This window comes from Podarcis muralis, chromosome 1 (assembly GCF_964188315.1).
Source record: "Podarcis muralis chromosome 1, rPodMur119.hap1.1, whole genome shotgun sequence".
NCBI lineage: Eukaryota > Metazoa > Chordata > Lepidosauria > Squamata > Lacertidae > Podarcis > Podarcis muralis.
Window position 1 is genome coordinate 56,169,394 of NC_135655.1, and position 18,700 is coordinate 56,188,093.

Genomic DNA, 18,700 nt, shown 5'->3' on the forward strand with positions numbered 1-18,700 from the left:
CACATCTGAATCCTAAAAAACTGGTTAATCTTGGTTTATTTTTATTGAACAAACTGTATATTCCACTTGATTAGAATAAAACCTTTAAGCAGTTTCCAAAGGATATCTGAATTATTGGTTAAAAATGATTAAAAACAACTACTTAAAACATCTAATAGCTAATTAAAATTAACAGTAAACAAAAAAAAGATTAAAATACATCAACATCCACATGTCTGAATGTGCTTCATTAAACATGTCAGCTTCATAAATCATTGTTTAAAGTTGGCTGCTTGCAACGATAGGTAAGACTAGCCAGTTTTGTCTGGGTGCAGACGTAACACTAAGCAATGCAAAATGTTGTTAGTACAGTGGTACCTCTGGTTATGAACTTAATTCGTTCCGGAGGTCTGTTCTTAACCTGAAACCATTCTTAACCTGAGGTACCACTTTAGCTAATGGGGCCTCCCACTGCCACCGCCGCACGATTTCTGTTCTCATCCTGAGGTAAAGTTCTGAAGCTGAAGTGTTTGTAAGCAGAGTCTGTAACCCGAAGTGTTTGTAACCTGAGGTACCACTGTATTGGCCATTGTGTTGTGCACTTTTCATCTGGGAGGAAACTCCAGCTCCTTGAGAATCATTTTATCTTATAATCCTGTAGTCATATTTTACACTGGAAGGGATGGGGAAATCCCTGTAACTACAGCAGCAGAATGTCTGCAACTGCAAGTAACCCCCAGCTCAGAAGGGAGAAACAGAGGGAAAGTGTGGCAGGAGGAGTAACCTCCATTTTACCCTACTGGAGTCATGAGGAGGAGAATTACTTATGCCAGGTCTATCCAGACATAGATTCTTGCTCCTCTTGTGGGTGTGTTTGTGCAATCAGGGGGTCTATGAATGTGTTCCTCTCCAACGCCACCCATTATTTCAATTTTGGGGGACCCATGGGTGCAAATCCACTGTCAAAGCTTTTCTGCAGTGGTTTGTGTCATTTCCATGAGTATGTTTCTGGCAGAAGCTAGCAGTTCTCCATTTGTGGTTGTGCTAGCAGAGTCTACTTCATCTTAAGACCACTCACCTAGTGAGCCAGTGGGCGCAGAGCTGCACCCTGTGTGGGATTAATGAATGAATAATAAATTGAGTATATCTCAAAAGTATGCATGTTAATAAAACAGTTCTGAAGTAAAACACATTTTTACTTTGTTTTTATATTATGCATTCATGCAATGAATCAGGTAAACATACTAAAAGAAGCATTTCCTCCTGCGTGAAAGAGAAAATGGTGTGGGGCATTCGCATTTCCCCCCTACATACTTGTATTAACTGTTTTAAAAAGCCCATTTCCTAATTAATCAGAGATACTTTAATATAGCAAGAGGTTTTTAATTGATTTACCAATTAACCAAACTAAATGGGGGAAAGCAAATGATAAAAGGAAGAACTATTTGAATTCCTATCTTTCTCAGTCATATCACAGCATACAGATCCCAAGCTCCCTAAGGGGGAGAACCATAATATGCAAGTAGTAAAGGTAAAGGTACCCCTGCCCGTACGGGCCAGTCTTGACAGACTCTGGGGTTGTGCGCCCATCTCACTTAAGAGACACTTCCGGGTCACGTGGCCAGCATGACAAAGCTGCATCTGGCGAGCCAGCGCAGCACACGGAAATGCTGTTTACCTTCCTGCCAGTAAGCGGTCCCTATTTATCTACTTGCACCCGGGGGTGCTTTCGAACTGCTAGGTTGGCAGGCGCTGGGACCGAGCACCCCGCGGCGGGGTGCGCTCCCCGCCGCGGGGATTCGAACCACCGACCTTTCGATCAGCAAGCCCTAGGCGCTGAGGCTTTTACCCACAGCGCCACCCGCGTCCCATGCAAGTAGTAGATTCTTATTATTACTTCCTATATGTAAGGCAAGTTTCTTAACCAGAAAGGAGGGGGAGAGATAGTACTATTTTATGCCGGATGCCAACAATTACTCATTCCCATCGGCACACAATGACCAGAATTACATTAGCACAAATCAGTTTAATATATTGCATATATTAAAATCCACTTAGGTTTTATTTGGTGTGAAATCTAGTGCAATGAAAAGTCTGAACTGACAACCCCTTATGAGATCATAAGTACCTTGCAGGCAGCTGCTCTGGAAGCTTTCTGTTCCCTGACTGCTATTCTACAGGGTTCACTTATAGGAAGCACAGTAGCCCACTCAGTTTTGTTCTCTGTGAAATACACCCAGATAGATACAGTGGTCAGCTTTGTGGTATGGCTCTTTGCCAACTGCACCTGGATTCAGGCTCAAAGCTGCTTTGTCTTCTGAAGAACAACCTCGATTTGAAGCGGTAGCCTTAGTTTAAAAAGTTCTTGAAAAACTGTTGTAAGTGAAGAAAGCTGAATCAAATTTAAATAAAATGTACGTATTACACGTTTCAATGAATGCATAAGGGAATATCTGAACAGTTTATTTTCAGTGTAAAACAATGTAATAAAGACTACTACTAATTGCCAGAAGACCAGTTTGATGTTTCCATCGACAGTAAGACTCTAAATGGTTTAATAAACCTGGTGGCGAGCAGAAGGATCCAGCAAACTGCATGGTATCAAACCCAGCTCCTGTACAGCAAGGGTGGGTCAAGGCAAAGAAGCTGAAGCTGATTTCTATTTAGCAGTAGTAGGTCACCTTGCTGCCAAGGTGTTCAAGCACGTCTGAAATGAGGATTTTAAAGGAGTTGAAAAGCACCACTTGATTCATTGTGACCCACTGGGATAAGGAGGAGTGTGAATGGCATGGCAGACCTCTCTGTAGTTATTGCCTAAAAGCAAGAGCTAGGTAGTGAACACTTGACAACCTTAGGTCAGGTGTTCACGATTCACTGTTGGCTCAAGCCTGAAAGCTTTTTTCTAGAAAAAGAGGTGCCGGAACTCACCATGAACACCTTCATTCTCTTAGAATGGCAATGGAACTCACCTGAGAGGTGCTGGTACTGACTTCCAGTGAGTTTTGGCAGAAAAAAGGCTTGCTGAAAACTAGCCTACATGTAGCAGGCCTTCATAAAATCCCATTCCCAGAGTATTTGTGTAGTGTAGGTGACATCATTCGGGAGGAATTTCAATCCATAATGCCCCTTAAGGCACTCCATCCAACTTTGTTTAAAATTCCAAGGGCTTGAGAGAAGAGCCTGCAGAGAAGCAAGCCATGCATATATACCGTAGATGTGGGGATATCAATAATAGAAGCCCCAGCAGTTCTCTAATCCTGCTACAACAATCTTATCCCAAGACAAATTGAGGCTGTTGGCGGTACACAGGTGGGCAACCAACACATGTGGCAAACCCTGTTAGGAGGCAAGCACTCATCTCCAGACACAAATCAACCTTTCCCTTTACTCTCTTGATAGAGCAGATAATTACAAAACCTAGGAGAGAAATGATGCAGAATTAGCTGCTGGTTCTCAGTTCCTGGTTAACACAAAAGTCTGAAACAGAGCAGTTTAGTTACTAAGGAACTAAGAATCCAAAATAAGCTTTAATCTAACCCATATCATAAACACATGTTTGAGATCCACAATAACTTTCTCCAATCAAAACCATATTTTTTGCACAGTGTTTGTATATGATGAACTCAGATTACAATTACAAATAAGGAACTGGGGGTGGGTGTGCCCCACTCAATGAGCTTAGTTTTGATCTTTTATGGAAATAATGAACTGGAAAGGAATAAGTAAGTAAATTCAGCATTGTGGAGAGGAATTCTTTTGAGGGGAGAGGAAAGGTTACAAAAAGTATGCATGGAATTATTTGTGCTAAACCACATAAAGAATTATCCAAGACAAGTGAGCCATCAAATCAAAATTTTCCTGCTTTCAGCAAACACTTTTCTCCAATTAACACGGAACTATTCACCCTTCTAAATCAAGCAAGATTGCAAAACTGAATGCGAAATTGACAGATTCGTAAAAAAGACAAAAAAAAACAAAAAAACTCAAAAGTGCAAGATAGTTGCACAATGGTATTCAATTACTAGCTCATCATAGGCATCTGCTTTGCATCTTGTAAAAGATGTCCCCTAAAATGATAAAATCACTTCTTCTTTTAAAGACTAATGAAGTACATTTTACTGTGGAAAAAATGAGTGCAATAGGCAAGAGAATAACTTATCAGGAAAAGTTATATCCAGCTGATTAAACTTTCTGGAAGCTACTTCTGAGCACCAGATGCTATAAGCAAGCTATTTGCGGCTACTAAAATATGCACAAGCACAGGCTTGCTTTAATTAAGCTTTTGGTGTCATTTCATTTGTATCTGTTCTCAAGAATTTTCTTGCTTTTTATTTAGTCTGCCTTTAACTATTAAGCTCCAGATGTAGTTTGCATTTGGACTAAGCTGATGTACGGTAATTGCACGTTAAGCTTCAGTTTACAGCCTACGTAAATAACAAGCCAAAGACAGACTCAATAAAAGGAAACTTAGCACAGCCAGAATTGGGCAGTAAGGAATCAGGAAGTCTAAGCAATATTGCAGCCATGTGAGCTTAAGGATATTTCAATCTGCCGTGTGTAAAGGACTGGTTACAGGCTCAACGTGAGGCAGAGTGCACTAGAAGCCATTTCCATTTTAGAAATAAGACACTGGAGTATTTCATTGCAAATCAGGATGTGCCTGCAGCATTTGGCAGGCATTTCTAGAATCCACAGCACAGCAGGGTTCTGATCCTGGTTCATTTTCTTCTCAGTAAACTGTCGAGTTTCTGGATTGAACCATTCACTTTTGATATCTTAGGAGGAAACTAGTATTGCACTGGCTGAAGAGGAAACTAGTATTGCACTGGATGAACTAATAGGAAGTGTCTATCTTCAATAAGTTTTACTTTTTATCCTGGAACGTACTAAGTAATTACTTCTTGCTTGACTTCGCTCTTGGTTGAGAAAAACTAAAGAGAATGTAAGATGTACACAGTCCATCATTCTTCAAAGAATCATCCCGGTCTTGTTTCTTTGCACTTCGTTTCACCTTGGTAATACTTTGACACCATCAAAACCTTTGGCACCAATCCTGTGGTGTCAAGAGTGGTCAGAGACTGGATGAAGGTGATGAAGGTGGAGGTCAGGCATATGGTCTGCCCACATAAGCACATTATCAGGGAAGATCAGATTGCTCATGCAGATGGAAAGTATATGAAAAGGCTCCCAGATTTGTTGGGAGGGTTTTGGTTCCCTTGGCAAACTCCTCTGAGTAAATCCACAGTGTCCGCTAGAAATGATTCTCACCATCTCCTTCTGGTGAGAAGGCTGCATACTCATACCTTAACTCAGAAACCATTATTCATGCCCTACAAAATCAAATAATATCACAATGTGTGCCTGCTCTTGAAGACCAAAGCCAACATAAAATATAGCAGCTACTAGAGGTTTAAAATGCTCTGGTTTCAAATCATGGAAATGATACAAAACCATGAAGCTTTAAAAGACTTAACGCACACATGCCTTAGATACACATAAAGGATACATATATATAGAAGGCATTTTATGCAAGTTGAAGTTATAGAAATACTTTTATAAATAAAATAATGTAGAGATGAGATCTTGATGGATGGCCCTTAAGAAAGGCCAACATCAGACCATAAGCATCTTCAACAGAAAACACAAGACTTTGGGCTGGGATACTCCATAAGTATTAAGATAGAAGGAAATGTGTCTGACTTCTGAAATTTAATTTCATATTTTATCTCCTCTTAACGCTGTCAAGCAAAAATGAAAGTATGTGTTCAGGAAAAGTTTAATAAGTTTGGCACCTACTTTTGGTATTGGGAAAGATGTGAGAAATAGAAGAGATATGGATTGTGTTGAAAATCAAACGCTAAAGGACTTGCCTGAATGGGTAACATGCAAATTGGTTGAGGGCTCTGCAATAACCATTATCGGATCCTGCAATCTTTCTGTTAGCATGAGACTACGGAACCGCTGACTTGAGCGTAATCACAAACACTAAACTTGCATCTTTTAATGGATCACTTATCCCTCCTGCCTTAAGGAACTGGAAAATGGCTAAAAGAAGGTAGTCACTGAAGGCCAGACTGCAGTCTCAGCAGATCCAAGTGGGGTTAATAGGCAGGTTTTTCTTCTTTCCTTGGAAAATGTTTGAGTGCAGACAAAATGCTAATCAGAAGGCGAATGTCTTCAATGCCTGGTAATAGAATACTCGAACTAACAATTAATGAGGCTTGCAGACCACCCAGCCTGTAATTGGGCAACAATGCTATCATTAAACTAATAACAGCATTGTGGGGATATTGCCATGCTTTGGCACTTTGCAAGCATCATTCAGAGTCAGTTAAGGAACCAATAAGCACAGCAATAAAAGGAAAATGAGTTCACAGTAGCCAAACGGGTTAAAAGAAAGAAGAGCTTTTAACAAGCATGTGAGAGGGCACAGAAGTCCACTAGAAAACTTGGGATTGATGCAACAGCAGATTTTGCGGTGGACTTTATTTATACACTATTTCCAGAACACACACACAAATGGGGGAGGGGATATTTGAGGGGGGGGGGGGAAATGAAGTGGCTATGGAATTACTGTTAAATTTAAGGAAATACTTGAATGGATAATGCGAACACGCAATTGCTTCATTTTAAATAAGGTAAAGAAAAAGAAAAGATTTACAATGCAAACCTAAGGACTTCTCAGAAGAAAGTCCATTTGAGCATACAACTTAAGATACCAATACATATACGAACACAGAAGGGGTAGGCTTGAAAGGGACCATATATGGCTTTGAAGTAATTAACTATCTTAATAAAAAACAAACATAACCACAAAGCTTTTGTGATTCTCTGCAGTATATTTGACTGGGACTTTAGAAAAGTATACTGCAATGTATTCCATCTGAAACCCCTGAACAGTAAAGAGAGAGTGAACAACTTCATTTTGTAGATGGTGAAACTGAGCCAAAACCCCCCAGAGAAGTTGACAAAGTTATTTTCTGTGAATTAGTTGCCACTGTTAAAACTTTTCTCTTCACAGATTCTCAGAAATTCTGCAAGTATATATTAGAATTCACATGGATAGCACGTGGCATTATAAAGCATTTTTAAAACACACCTGTTTGTTTCCCTTTTACATTTGTGTGCACATGTTTTGTTGCTTAGAGTCACATTTAGAAACCTACACAAAGTGACAGAAAATCCTTAAAATTGGGAATCTGGCAGCACTAATATGGAACAGTTTGTTTTATTCAGTTTCACACTTCTTTATCAATATTGGTTTTAGAGTTATATTAAAGACAGTACACACCTCCACAACACCTGTGTTGATAACACATGGGTTTGAGCCTTTAAAAAATATTGAAGACAGTTCTACCCAATTCCTCTCCTTCTTTCATATGTGCCACTTGCCCACAAAAGGTTGTAGACATGGTTTTTTGAGGGTTAGGCATTGATTTTAGAGTTGTACTTCACTTCCACAATACCTGGGTATGACAGACTCTTAGATGTTGCTTAGGCACTGGTCAACAACCTCCTCCCCCCCCCTCTGAATACCAAACACTGGTGACAAACAGGTGAATGCTGTTGCCTTAATGCCTTGCTTCTTTTGAACTTCCAGGGCCATTTGGGCATGTTGTTTTTCGATATCCTAAGGACCAACAAGCCACTGGGTTTGTTGACTGTGACACCTTGTGTACAGTTCCCAAAGCTCTTGCTGAAGCCAAGAAACTTCCTGGTGGGGATTTGATCTGAAATGATATTCACGCTTATGGAACTGGCAACATGTCTGCTACACACCATGGAGTACTTACAAGAATTTGTGACATTCACAGAGAAGACACTACGGGAGATAAATAGCATATTATTTTGACAAAAAAGTTGAGGCTTGCTCTGAAAAAAAAATAAAAAAATGATAGACATGTTTGTCCAGAACTCCCTAAATATAATTTATATAATAATAATAGAATGCTAAAATGTTTCAACACAGGCAAAGAAAGCAATATGGTTAATTAAGAATGAGGTTGAAAGAATTCAGTACCTGGCTGTGAAAATCATATTCTACTTACCAGAAGGGTTTCCACAGCTATCCTCATCACTGTTGTCATGGCAGTTATCCTGATTGTCACACATAAAGCTTTTATCAATGCACAAGCCGTTCCTGCAGTGGAATCGGTCAGTAGAGCATATCAAGGGATTCGCTGCTGTAAAAACAAAAGGAACAACATTTTGCTCTAAACTTGAGACTTCACCCAAATAGGCAAGTACATACAGTACAGTGGTACCTCATTTTTCAAGCATCTTGGAAGCCGAATGTTTCAGTTTTTGAACACCAAAAACCCGGAAGTACTTGCTTCCATTTTCGAACACGCCTCAAAAGTCGAACGGCTTCTGCTGCTTATTTTTTTTTCCTCCATTGACTTTGCCGACTGTTCTCTGTGCCTCGGTTGCCAAACGTTTCGGAAGTCGAACAGTCTTCCAGAACTGATTGTGTTGGACAACAGAGCTACCACTATACATGAGTCAAATGTTAACCTGTCTGTTTCCATAGGACAACACTTTACTACATTCAGCATTTGCTCCTTAGGGAAAGGCACTTTTCAAGAAACACAGCGCTCCACAGAACAGAAAGCTTTGTTCTACTGCAACCAAGCCAGCAACTAAATTTTAATATGTGCATCTGAAACAATCACATCTTTCTATCTCTTTATGCCTGTCCCCACCTCTTGTATTTTCCCTATGTCAATTTTTTATATTGTCTGCACTTCCCTGATGTATGGCAATGTGAGCAGCAGGCCGTAGCAAAAGCCAGAAAGCCACTGCTCAACAAAATGGCAAGCAGGATAGAGACTGAGGCTCGAGAACAAATATTTAAAAGAAAACAATTGGGGGAAAACAGAATGGGAGGAGAAATATATAAACAGACAGGCAAACAACTTTCTTTTCAACCAAACCAAAATTTCACTTCACCAGTACATAAAATATATCGTACATACATACGTACATACACCATACAGTGGCAACAGTTCTACCAACCACAGTGGCAGAAAGACTGCATGATGATATAAAATCATTACATGTCTTGAGATGCCAGGCAAAAACATTCTTCTTTACCCTTCTTTAAATAAACTATGGCTTCTTAAATGTGTATGCGTGGGGGGACTGTTGTTATAATTTATTATGTTGCATAAATTATGCTCTTAATGTTGCACACTCCCCTGGGATCTTTAGATAAAGGGTGGTATATAAAGCAAAATAAAAATAATAAAAATATTAACAACAACAACGGGCGTGAGGAAAATGTATTTCATATTTGTGCTGCCTCTGTAAGGCTAAACAGAAACATACATTGTTTTTTAGTTGACAAGGTCAAGGAACAACATGACTCAGGGGACATCTCAGAAGATGCAGTGGAAAGAAATGTTAACAGAGATGGATGGGGGGCAGAATAAAATATAGCAATATAGAATTGCACAGAATGACAGTCATTAAGACCCCTATGTGGCAAAGATAAATGAGGCTTAAAAAAAAAAAAACCCACTGCCAACAACATGCACTTTTATACACTGTGGCATTTCTTTTGTCAAATAACGAATAATCTTATTTTATAAAAGAAATGTTCCTTACAGGTAACTTAAATGGTATGAATTATCATTCTGAACTTCATCTGTTCACGAGCTGCCCTATTGTGACCTTAACATTTAAAAGAGATCAGCTACAAAGAGAAGTGCCTTGTAAACTTGGAATACAACCATGGATTTCAAAAGCAAAACTGCAATAAAGATAAGCTACTCATCTACATAAACCCCAGGATTCTCCAGAGGTGTTGGGGCTTATGTTATTCTAGAGAGAGTTTTCCATTTATAAAATCAGTTTGCCTCTGATGGGTTCTGCCACTAACAAAGCCAAATACTTGTAAATAGCAGCAAGGGTTGTGGTGCTGAATTTGGGCTTTGGGTATTAATAAAATATAATTACTTTATTTATGAAAAAAGGGAAACCTGCCCACAGGTAGAAATATACTTACTGCAGTTTTCTTCATCGCTGCCATCAGGACAGTCCGCAAAACCATTGCATCGGAAGCGGCCAATGATACAGTGAATTCCACTCGCACAGGGGAAGAAGGTGGAGCCACACTTAGATTTGGCTTTTGCTGTAGGAGGAGAAAATATGGGTGGTGAAAGAGCTCCCTCTGTCAGAGCTGGTCACAAGCATCTCAGACTTTTCCAAAACAAAAAAAAAATTCCTTCCAGTAGCACCTTAAAGACCAACTAAGTTAGTTCTTGGTATGAGCTTTCGTGTGCATGCACACTTCTTCAGATACACTGAAACAGAAGTTGCCAGATCCTTCTATATAGTGAGAAGGTGGGGAGGGCTATTACTAAGAAGGGTGGTGGGAATGGGTGATTGGCAGATAGCTGGGATGAGCCTGTTGATGACTCTTAACGACTGCAATAGGTCTTACAGGAAAAAGCAAGGGGTGAGAAGGTGAAAAATGGCTTTGTCATGTATAATGAGATAAGAATCCAATGTCTTTGTTCAGACCATGTCTCTCCATGGTTTTAAGTTTAAGACTTTTCCAGTAAGGATGTTTCCAAAGCTTAGTTTAAATGTTTAGTAACAGAATTAATGTCAAAGCCAAAGAGTCACTTTTAATTAATGTTAAAGCGCAATATTACTTCCGCTTGCTTCGCTGGTGATACACAGTTTTGTGTGTGTGTGTGTGTGTGTGTGTGTGTGTTTAAGCCATCAATATAGCATAGGGCTAGGCCACTACTGTATTGGTGCTCTAGTCATTTCAAGCTTCCTTAAATTTCCCAACCAGTTTTAACCCACAAGACATCCCAGTGTTTGAATTGTCACCAGGATTTAATCATTCTGACCACTGTTTTCTGACAAGTATGACAATCAGCCAGACTCTGAAGCTTCACAGCAGTTGCACAGGAATTCTTGCCATTTTCCCAGCTCTATAGTTCCATAGTTTGGAGGGAGGCTGGGGATTATTTGGCAGATGCATAATCAGAGTGTTTAAAGAGACTTGGCCATTCAGAGCCAAAGAGGCAAGCCTATCTTTTTTGTCTAGAACAGGCCTGAAGGCATTGGGTGTATCTGCTTGAAGATGCCCTGTGCCCACCTGTCTCTCCCTTGGGATGGATGAGCTGGTTTGGGAGAGATGGAGATTTGAAATGCCTTGCCTGAAAGACAAGGCCAGCAGGAAGTGCGAACTTAAATTGTAGGCCCTGGCACTTAAGATTTCAATTCAACAGATATGAAACTGTTTGCTATATATTAATGGGAAAAAAGACTTCAGGGAGGCCCAGCCCTTGACTCTATAAAGCAAAGGATGGGTACCTTATGTCCCTCTAGATGTTGCTGGACCAGCTCCCATCATCCCTGACCACTGGCTATACTGACTGGTCAACAATACCTGGAGGAACAGAATTTCCCAACCCTGGACTAGTTGCTGCAGAAATCACTGCATAAGAACATAATTTGGGGGGGGGGGGACAGAAAGAACTGGGAGCAACAGAGCATCACACAGCAATCACAACTACACTGTTCCTTGAACAAGGCACACTAATGAAAAATCACGAGCAAGACATCCTCCTTCCAAAAATGTATTATTTGAGAGACAAAGTGGTAACCTTTGCACCACATTTTATTTTTCCACAGCCTTTCAAGCTCATCAAGAAAATTTCTCAAACCACCTCATCAAGATCTGTTCTGCACAGCTTCTGGCCTCTTTGACACTTTCCTCTTCTATTCCAAAATCACAGCTAGAAATCACCCAAAAGCATATAATTTAGAAACCTTAAGTGTAGTTATTTAATGGATTCAGAACTGGCTAAAACAAACCAAAGAGATAGATTATAATAGTACGTTTGCATAGGTAATCCATTAGCAGTGAACTGAGAGGTGGGTTTATTCTACAGAGAAGAGGTTTCTTTCCTAGGTCACATGAAAAAGAACCCACTTTTCTGAAAGAGACTTAATTATATGATTCATGTACTTAATGCATTTGTAACCCATCTTCCCAGTAAAAATCCCTCTCAAAATGGATTACAACTTTAAGCAAACAATAATATAAATAATGTAAAAATACAATTAAAATGCATCCAAACACATAATAACAGGAGCACATAAGACACATAAAATACCAGACAAAAAAAAGTGATAAAAGTGAGCCAGACAAAAAGGTTTTCAAGGGCTGCCTAAAATGAGCCCCCCCCCCCGTGTGTGTGATATCATGCTCTAGAATCCCTGTAATATTACTTAACTAGCATTATCAGTGAATATGCAGTATATAGAATTTCATGCAACATAAGCCCTATTCAGCTGACTTAAACGGGAGATAATCAGTCTGTAGAAAGAGAATTATGCCCACAGACTCTGTCTCCAGCTCTCACAACTATGTAAGTCTGTGCAGAAGAATTAAAGGTGAGACTTGTAGGTAGAGTATAATTTTCTCTTCACACCTTTTAGTTGGCTGAATGAGGCTATACTTTTTTTCAGCTTGATGAAGCAGTCTTAATGTTGCAAGAAATTCTCTGTACTGCAGATGTACTGAAAATACTATATACACCATACAGGTCTACATGCTAAATGCAATTAAAGAGACAGAACAGAACCAAAGTATGGGTACCACCTGCTCATGAACGTAGCCAAAGCAAACACGATGACTTTCCTGTCTTTTGCTTAACTGAACACAGCCAGGTTTTTGCCAATGAGAAATGAGATGATTCACATTTGTATGTATCAGTCAATGATCTACAGCATATATGTGATACTTCTCTTGAAAAACCACTATATTTGGCATATGTCCTGTCTATGGTGTTTCATCTGAGATGGTAAATTCACCAGTGCAAAATGAATCAGCAGTCACTCAGTGATGAACATGAATGTGTGAATACGCAGTTTATGAAGATCAATAAGGCAGAAATGGAGGAAGGGTCAAGGGGGGGGGGGGAGAGAAGCTATGGAGAAGACAAAAGCCGAGCTTGCTGAGCAACCATTTGGACAAATATCCTTTTCAGAGCTAAAGTGACTGCCATTGAACTGAAGGCTTCTCCTGCTGGCAGGTAATAATGTATAAAGGATTTTTATTAAGAAGCAGCCACAGTAACTCTTAAACTGATTTACTATCTTTCAAAAACAAAGTAATGCAATTCCTTTATGGCACACACCCTTTGCAGATGCATTAGTCCTTAGCTGGGCTTGTAGAGCAGAAAATGAGACATATCAACTAAATGTCACTTGCACACCAACTACCATATTTTTCTGGGCAGGAACCAAGGACAACTCAGAAATAGGAGGCCATCGTTTTGAAGAGACGAGAAAATAAATTATCTGTGAGTTACTGCTATGACATACCAATTCTAGCAGTGGAAAATTCTTAAACAGAAATACTGTATAAACAGTGAATTCTCTTCCAAATTTTAAATTAAACTGAACTATGAATAAGAATGTGTGGTTACACTGAGATCTGCTACCTCATTCAATATCCTTGTGGGAAGCAACAAGTTGATATATCCTTTAGAGTGAATGGTCTTTTTACATTTGGTTTGTGGAAACTGCAAACGCTGAATCCTACTGTCTCTAGGGTTTTAAATAAATCAGTGTTCTTAGAGCAGCCTGACTACCCAATGAAGAACTCTGAGGCCATATTCATACAACATTCCACTCCTTAATAGGTCCATGTTTCATGTATAAGCAGTTCTGATGTGGGTAGCATTCAAGCATGCAACCTTGGCTAGAAGGTCTACAGCAGAGATTACCAGCATAGTGTTCACGTGTGCCAGATTGCTGCCCCCCTGGTTTGGGGGGTTTAGAGGGTGTAGGGCTTTTTTAATGCCAGGTACTTCATTCACCCACAGAGGAATTTTTCTGAATGGACTTGGGAGGGGGGGTTACACTCAAGTATGCTGTAAGTGTGCATGAGAGAGATGCACAGTTATGTGTCTATGGTATGTATGTGTGTGGTACGCATAAGAAAGTGTGGATATTTTCCCCAGTACTGGGGAGTGCTCCCTCGATAGCAATAGCATCATGGGGACGAGGGGCCAGTATTGTGTGATCTCCACATACAGGATCTGCAGGAGATAGATGACTTTACACAGCAAGAATATAGTTGTCCAGGGAGCCTGAAGGGAGCAGCAATGACTGTACTCTAATTTTATGCTAGGACATGCCTACAGCAGTCATGTTGTGTTATGCCTTGTCCCAATGGCAGCCACATTTTGTGACTGGTGCCCACACCACTTTCTCAACAATCGAAACGTGCCCACTGCTCCAAAAAGGTTGGCAACGCCTACTCTACAACATCCATCCTGCCTGCCTTCAATCCCTACCACTCCTAAAGCAGTAGAATTCCTTGTACAAGCAATGTTGAGTGGGGTAGGTATAACAGCAGTATAGACTACTCTAAACTAAGAAACTATTCTATGACCTCTTGTCTCAAGCACATGGCTAGTGTTATCCAATGGTAAGGTTGCCTTGGTTGACTCTCATAGGACAAACCTCCTCCTACAGGAACAGCCTTGTATAAGATAACATCGTAACATGGCTAACTGCACATTTGTGACCCTAACAGAATTCACTGGTCCCTTTCTGTAAAGTGGTTCTGAGTACACTCGACCAATAACCAGCCATGTGGTGTCATTTGATGGATCAGAATTTGAGTTATAATATGCTCTAGATGTTATTGGACTCCCAATGCCCATCAATCTCAGACAGCATGGCCAATTATTAGGAGTGATGGGGACTATAGGTCAACGGCTTCTGGAGAACCAGATTCTCCATCCCTGCTCTAAAGACTCAGGTGCCTGAAATATGACAGAGCAGCCCTTCTGTGATCCCTGAACATCTATATCAGTGATAGTCACAGAAGTCAGGATTCTATGACTAACACAAGCCCACTAAGGCATCAGAACAGATGGCATCAGGACAAGGAAAGGAGACAGAGGGAAAAGCAAGAAGCAAGAAAAGCACCATCCATGGCACGTGACTGGGTTTTGTTAGCATATGTATATTAAGCAGGTGCCTCAGACAGCTGCCTCAGACCCATGGAAGGGAAATGTTAGAGAAAGAAAAAGAGGAAAGACTTCAATCCAGCAATGGTTGCAGCAGATCCTTGAGTGCTATGCCAAAACCAGAGCAGCAGCACTTGAATCCGTCATGGACCATAAAAGCCACCATCACTAACAAAGCACCCCTATTTTCATAACACCTTTTCTGTTTTAAGACAAAAATGACCATGCCATTTTAAACACGATCTAATGATGCAATGACCTTTTCCACTTGCAGTTTATTTTATGATCCTTTGTGCAAGTCATCTTCCACCTGGGGGTAAAATTTCTCCATAAAACGCAGTCTGTTATAACTAAGTAGTTGTTGTTCCAATACAGAAAAGGCAAACACTACACTGTTGCCTTGGTTAGCAGTGGAACATATTACTATGTTTCAGGGCATATATATATATATATATATATATATATATATATATATAACTTTCCTTCTCTCTAAAGATTAATCTGTTTTATGATTTTTCCAGCAACAAACTTTTTAAAAAGTGTGCAGCAGAAACATAGAGATGTAATATGAAGTACACAGACAATTATAGAGTATTATTCTTCTACTTGGACAGACATCTCTGGAAAAACCAGAAGGGTAATATGTCATTTTTGCTAGCTCTTAGGGCCAGTAACACATACTTTGAAATTAGATGTCCAAATATTTCCCACCAAACTATGTCAACTACTAAAGCAATTCTCCTAAACATTGTCTGTTAGTGTGACAAATCACCACTAAGAGTAAACTACTATGCATTAAAGTTATCAGAACTGTGTCACACAAGAATGTTGCCTCGGGAGATCCCTGGGTTAATATCAGGAAGAAGCTGTATCAGGAGCATTAGTCTCAGTCAGATAATAATTGATGATGAATTTGGCCTATTACAACCTTGGTCCCCTTTCATGCAGAAGCAACCACTTGGTGCACAGGCTCATTGTCCTGTGAACAGAACTGCAATGCTTCATTGTCAGCGACTCATCCTTAACCCCTCTCTGCCAGGCTGCCCACAACAAACTCCAGCAGTACTGCTGCAGCAGAGGCACTCTTCAGATGTTGAAGAATTCCCATAAAATCAGCACCATGTGACTTGATTCATCAGGTACCTCAGACAGCTCTGATGGAGCTACCAGCTTAAAAGCACCTTGTAATGTGACACAGCAGCACAACTGCAAGGGGGGGGGCGCACATAATTTCCCATATGCTCATTTATTCGGAGAATATCAAAGGCCCACAGTAGTAGTGGTAGTTTGTATTTCTCACAGTGAAGCTAAGGGGTGAATACTCTTTTAGCCAACTACCTAAAGCAAAAGATGACCTGGGTCAGTAGAGATGGGAAGGAGCCTTGTAAATGCTCACACAATTTCAACAAACATGTTTTCAGAACCTTCCCAAGAAAAGAATTCCTTTAGTATCCCCAGATTTAATTTGTTACATCAGAGGTTTTCAACCTTTTTGAAACCAACCACATTCTTTCTGCAGCACCCCTGTGGGGCTCAGAAGCCCAGTTGTGTCACCCCTTGCCTGCAGAGCTGGCAGCCTCTCACCCTTTTTCGAACATACTCCCTTATGGAGTGTTCCCTCAGTCTTCTTCCCCTCTCCTTTGGAGTCCTCTGGGCAGCTGCTGCTGCCATCCCTGATCTCTGAGCTGCCCGCCCCCGCCTCAAACGGAGATTCCTCCCAGAAGCAGCATTCACCTGCAGAGCTTGTAGCCAGGGCTGCTGCAATAAACACCTGTGAAAGCCTTTGGGAGGCAGAGACGTCAGAGGGCATCATAAAAGGGAGGGAAAGAAAAAGGGACAAAGGCCACTGTTGCCTGTGTCACCTCTGACCATCACTCAAGGCACCCCAGGGTGCCACGGCACACTGGTTGAAAACCACTGTGTTAAATCATCTATCAGTTCCCAGAAGCAAAGCATTTTCAATCCACGCACAGCAATAGGACAGTGAAACAGTATTCTAAAACAAGCCATTTGAAAGCCCTATACAGGATACCCAATGGGAAGGCTGAGAGGCTAGTCCTACCCTCACCCCCTGCTCTCTTCTACAGAGATCCCCTAGCCCAGGTGTCAGCAACCTGCGGCCCACGGGGGGCGTTTAAACGGCCCTCGAACTGCTCGCTTGGTGAGTCCCGGCGTGCTGCGCTAAACCGGCGCAGTGCGGAGCGGGAACTCGCTTCCACGGAGCCAAAAATTGTGTCTTTGCAGACGCCGAAAACTGCATCTGCGCAGATGCGATCCGGCCCAAGGAGCGATCTCCGTGGGAGTGACTGGCCCAGGCGAGGTAAACCTTGCCGACCCCTGCCCTAGCCCAATGAATGGACAAGCAGGCATTGCCCCATTCTTCCCCTCACATGATTGTAAATTGCAAATCATGTGAGAGGAAACATCCAAACAAGGCTAAAATGAACTGGGAATAGGACAGTAAAGTCTCAGCTAAGTGTGACATGTGATCATATCTTTCTCCTGAATTCTTTTTTTTCTCTTTTCTCTTTTTCTTTTTTCTGTAGCCTCATGAGGCTGCAACTTCAAGCAGGAAAATGGCTGCTTAACACTTTTCATTCTCATTTTCATCACCACCACCCCACATGTCCTCTTTCTCCACTAACATTAACCCTCTCCTGATGCCCTCTACCGCCTACAAAAAAATAACCCCCCCCCCCCAAAAAAAAAAGATGCAAGAAACATGGTGAAAAAACTACGGATATATTTTTCTGCATGGGGAAAGAGCAGTTGTGGAGATTTTGAGCAGGAAAACTACCAAAAGGAAAGGGTTAAGCCGCTCGTTCAGTTTTGTTATTTTTTTTCCTGCTCAAACCCACAGCCTCCTGAGGCTGCTTTTGGTTAAACAAAATAAGAAGTTAGGAGAAGGATGCAAGCAATTGCGTGTCATGTCTAGTTTAGCCCTAAGCTCCACATCTGCTTCAATCCACTCAAGTCTTCTAAAAACAGACTTCTATTAACTCTCAAAAATTTCAGCTTGATGGCATGTGTAACATAAGCAACAGCTGGGGAGCTCTCTGTATGATAGCTGAGAACTCGTCCATTCTGTGCCATGGACGGTAGGTTTTTGACCTCATACACAACGGAGACATCTCACATGGGCGGGACTAGAGTCAGATAATCCACACAGCAGCTTATTTTACCCAAGTCCCTTTGGAGCTTGCAGATTTTCACCAACAGCTTCTAAATAGCTGTGCAGTTTTCAAGGGTGCTTTACATTGTAGTCCAAAGCACCTGGGGGGTACCAAGTTGTCAAAGTCTGCTCTAAAGGCCTGGGCATGCAAATAAACCCTCAAATGCCAAAACACCATAAGAGTTGCTACTTGCCATATTTCGGGGGGCATTGGTAACCTAATTAACTTTTGTACTGTGATATTTTTTTTTAAGTCCACAATAACCATTTGAGAGGTGACAGATTTGAATTCCCTGATAAATTGCTATCTGCAGATTTTGGAATGTTTTGTTTTTGTTGTTGTTGTTCAAGTATAAATACCAAGCACAGTGTGTCCTGCTACATTGTTCCCCTATTGTTCCATAAAAGCTTATGCCACAAAAAAAGCTGTTAGTCTTCAAGGCACCACAATATTCTGCTGTTTTCTCAACAACAAACTGACTGGATACCCTTCTGGAAACTGTAGTTTTTGCAGAGTTCCTTAGGTTCCCCATTCCCCACC

The 18,700-nt window shown here is 40.9% G+C and overlaps 1 protein-coding gene across 7 annotated transcripts in view; it reads right to left on the reverse strand.

The window, feature by feature from the left end:
- LDLRAD3 (low density lipoprotein receptor class A domain containing 3) overlaps window positions 1-18,700 on the reverse strand; it is a 121,745-nt gene that overhangs the window by 50,863 nt on the left and 52,182 nt on the right. For all 7 annotated transcript variants that reach the window (XM_028727916.2, XM_028727897.2, XM_028727907.2 and 4 more), the window contains 2 exons: window positions 9,986-10,111; window positions 8,028-8,162 (listed from right to left, as the gene is read on the reverse strand). In XM_028727916.2, coding sequence (XP_028583749.2) covers window positions 8,028-8,162; window positions 9,986-10,111 — 261 coding nt within the window. The remainder of the gene's footprint in view (window positions 1-8,027; window positions 8,163-9,985; window positions 10,112-18,700) is intronic.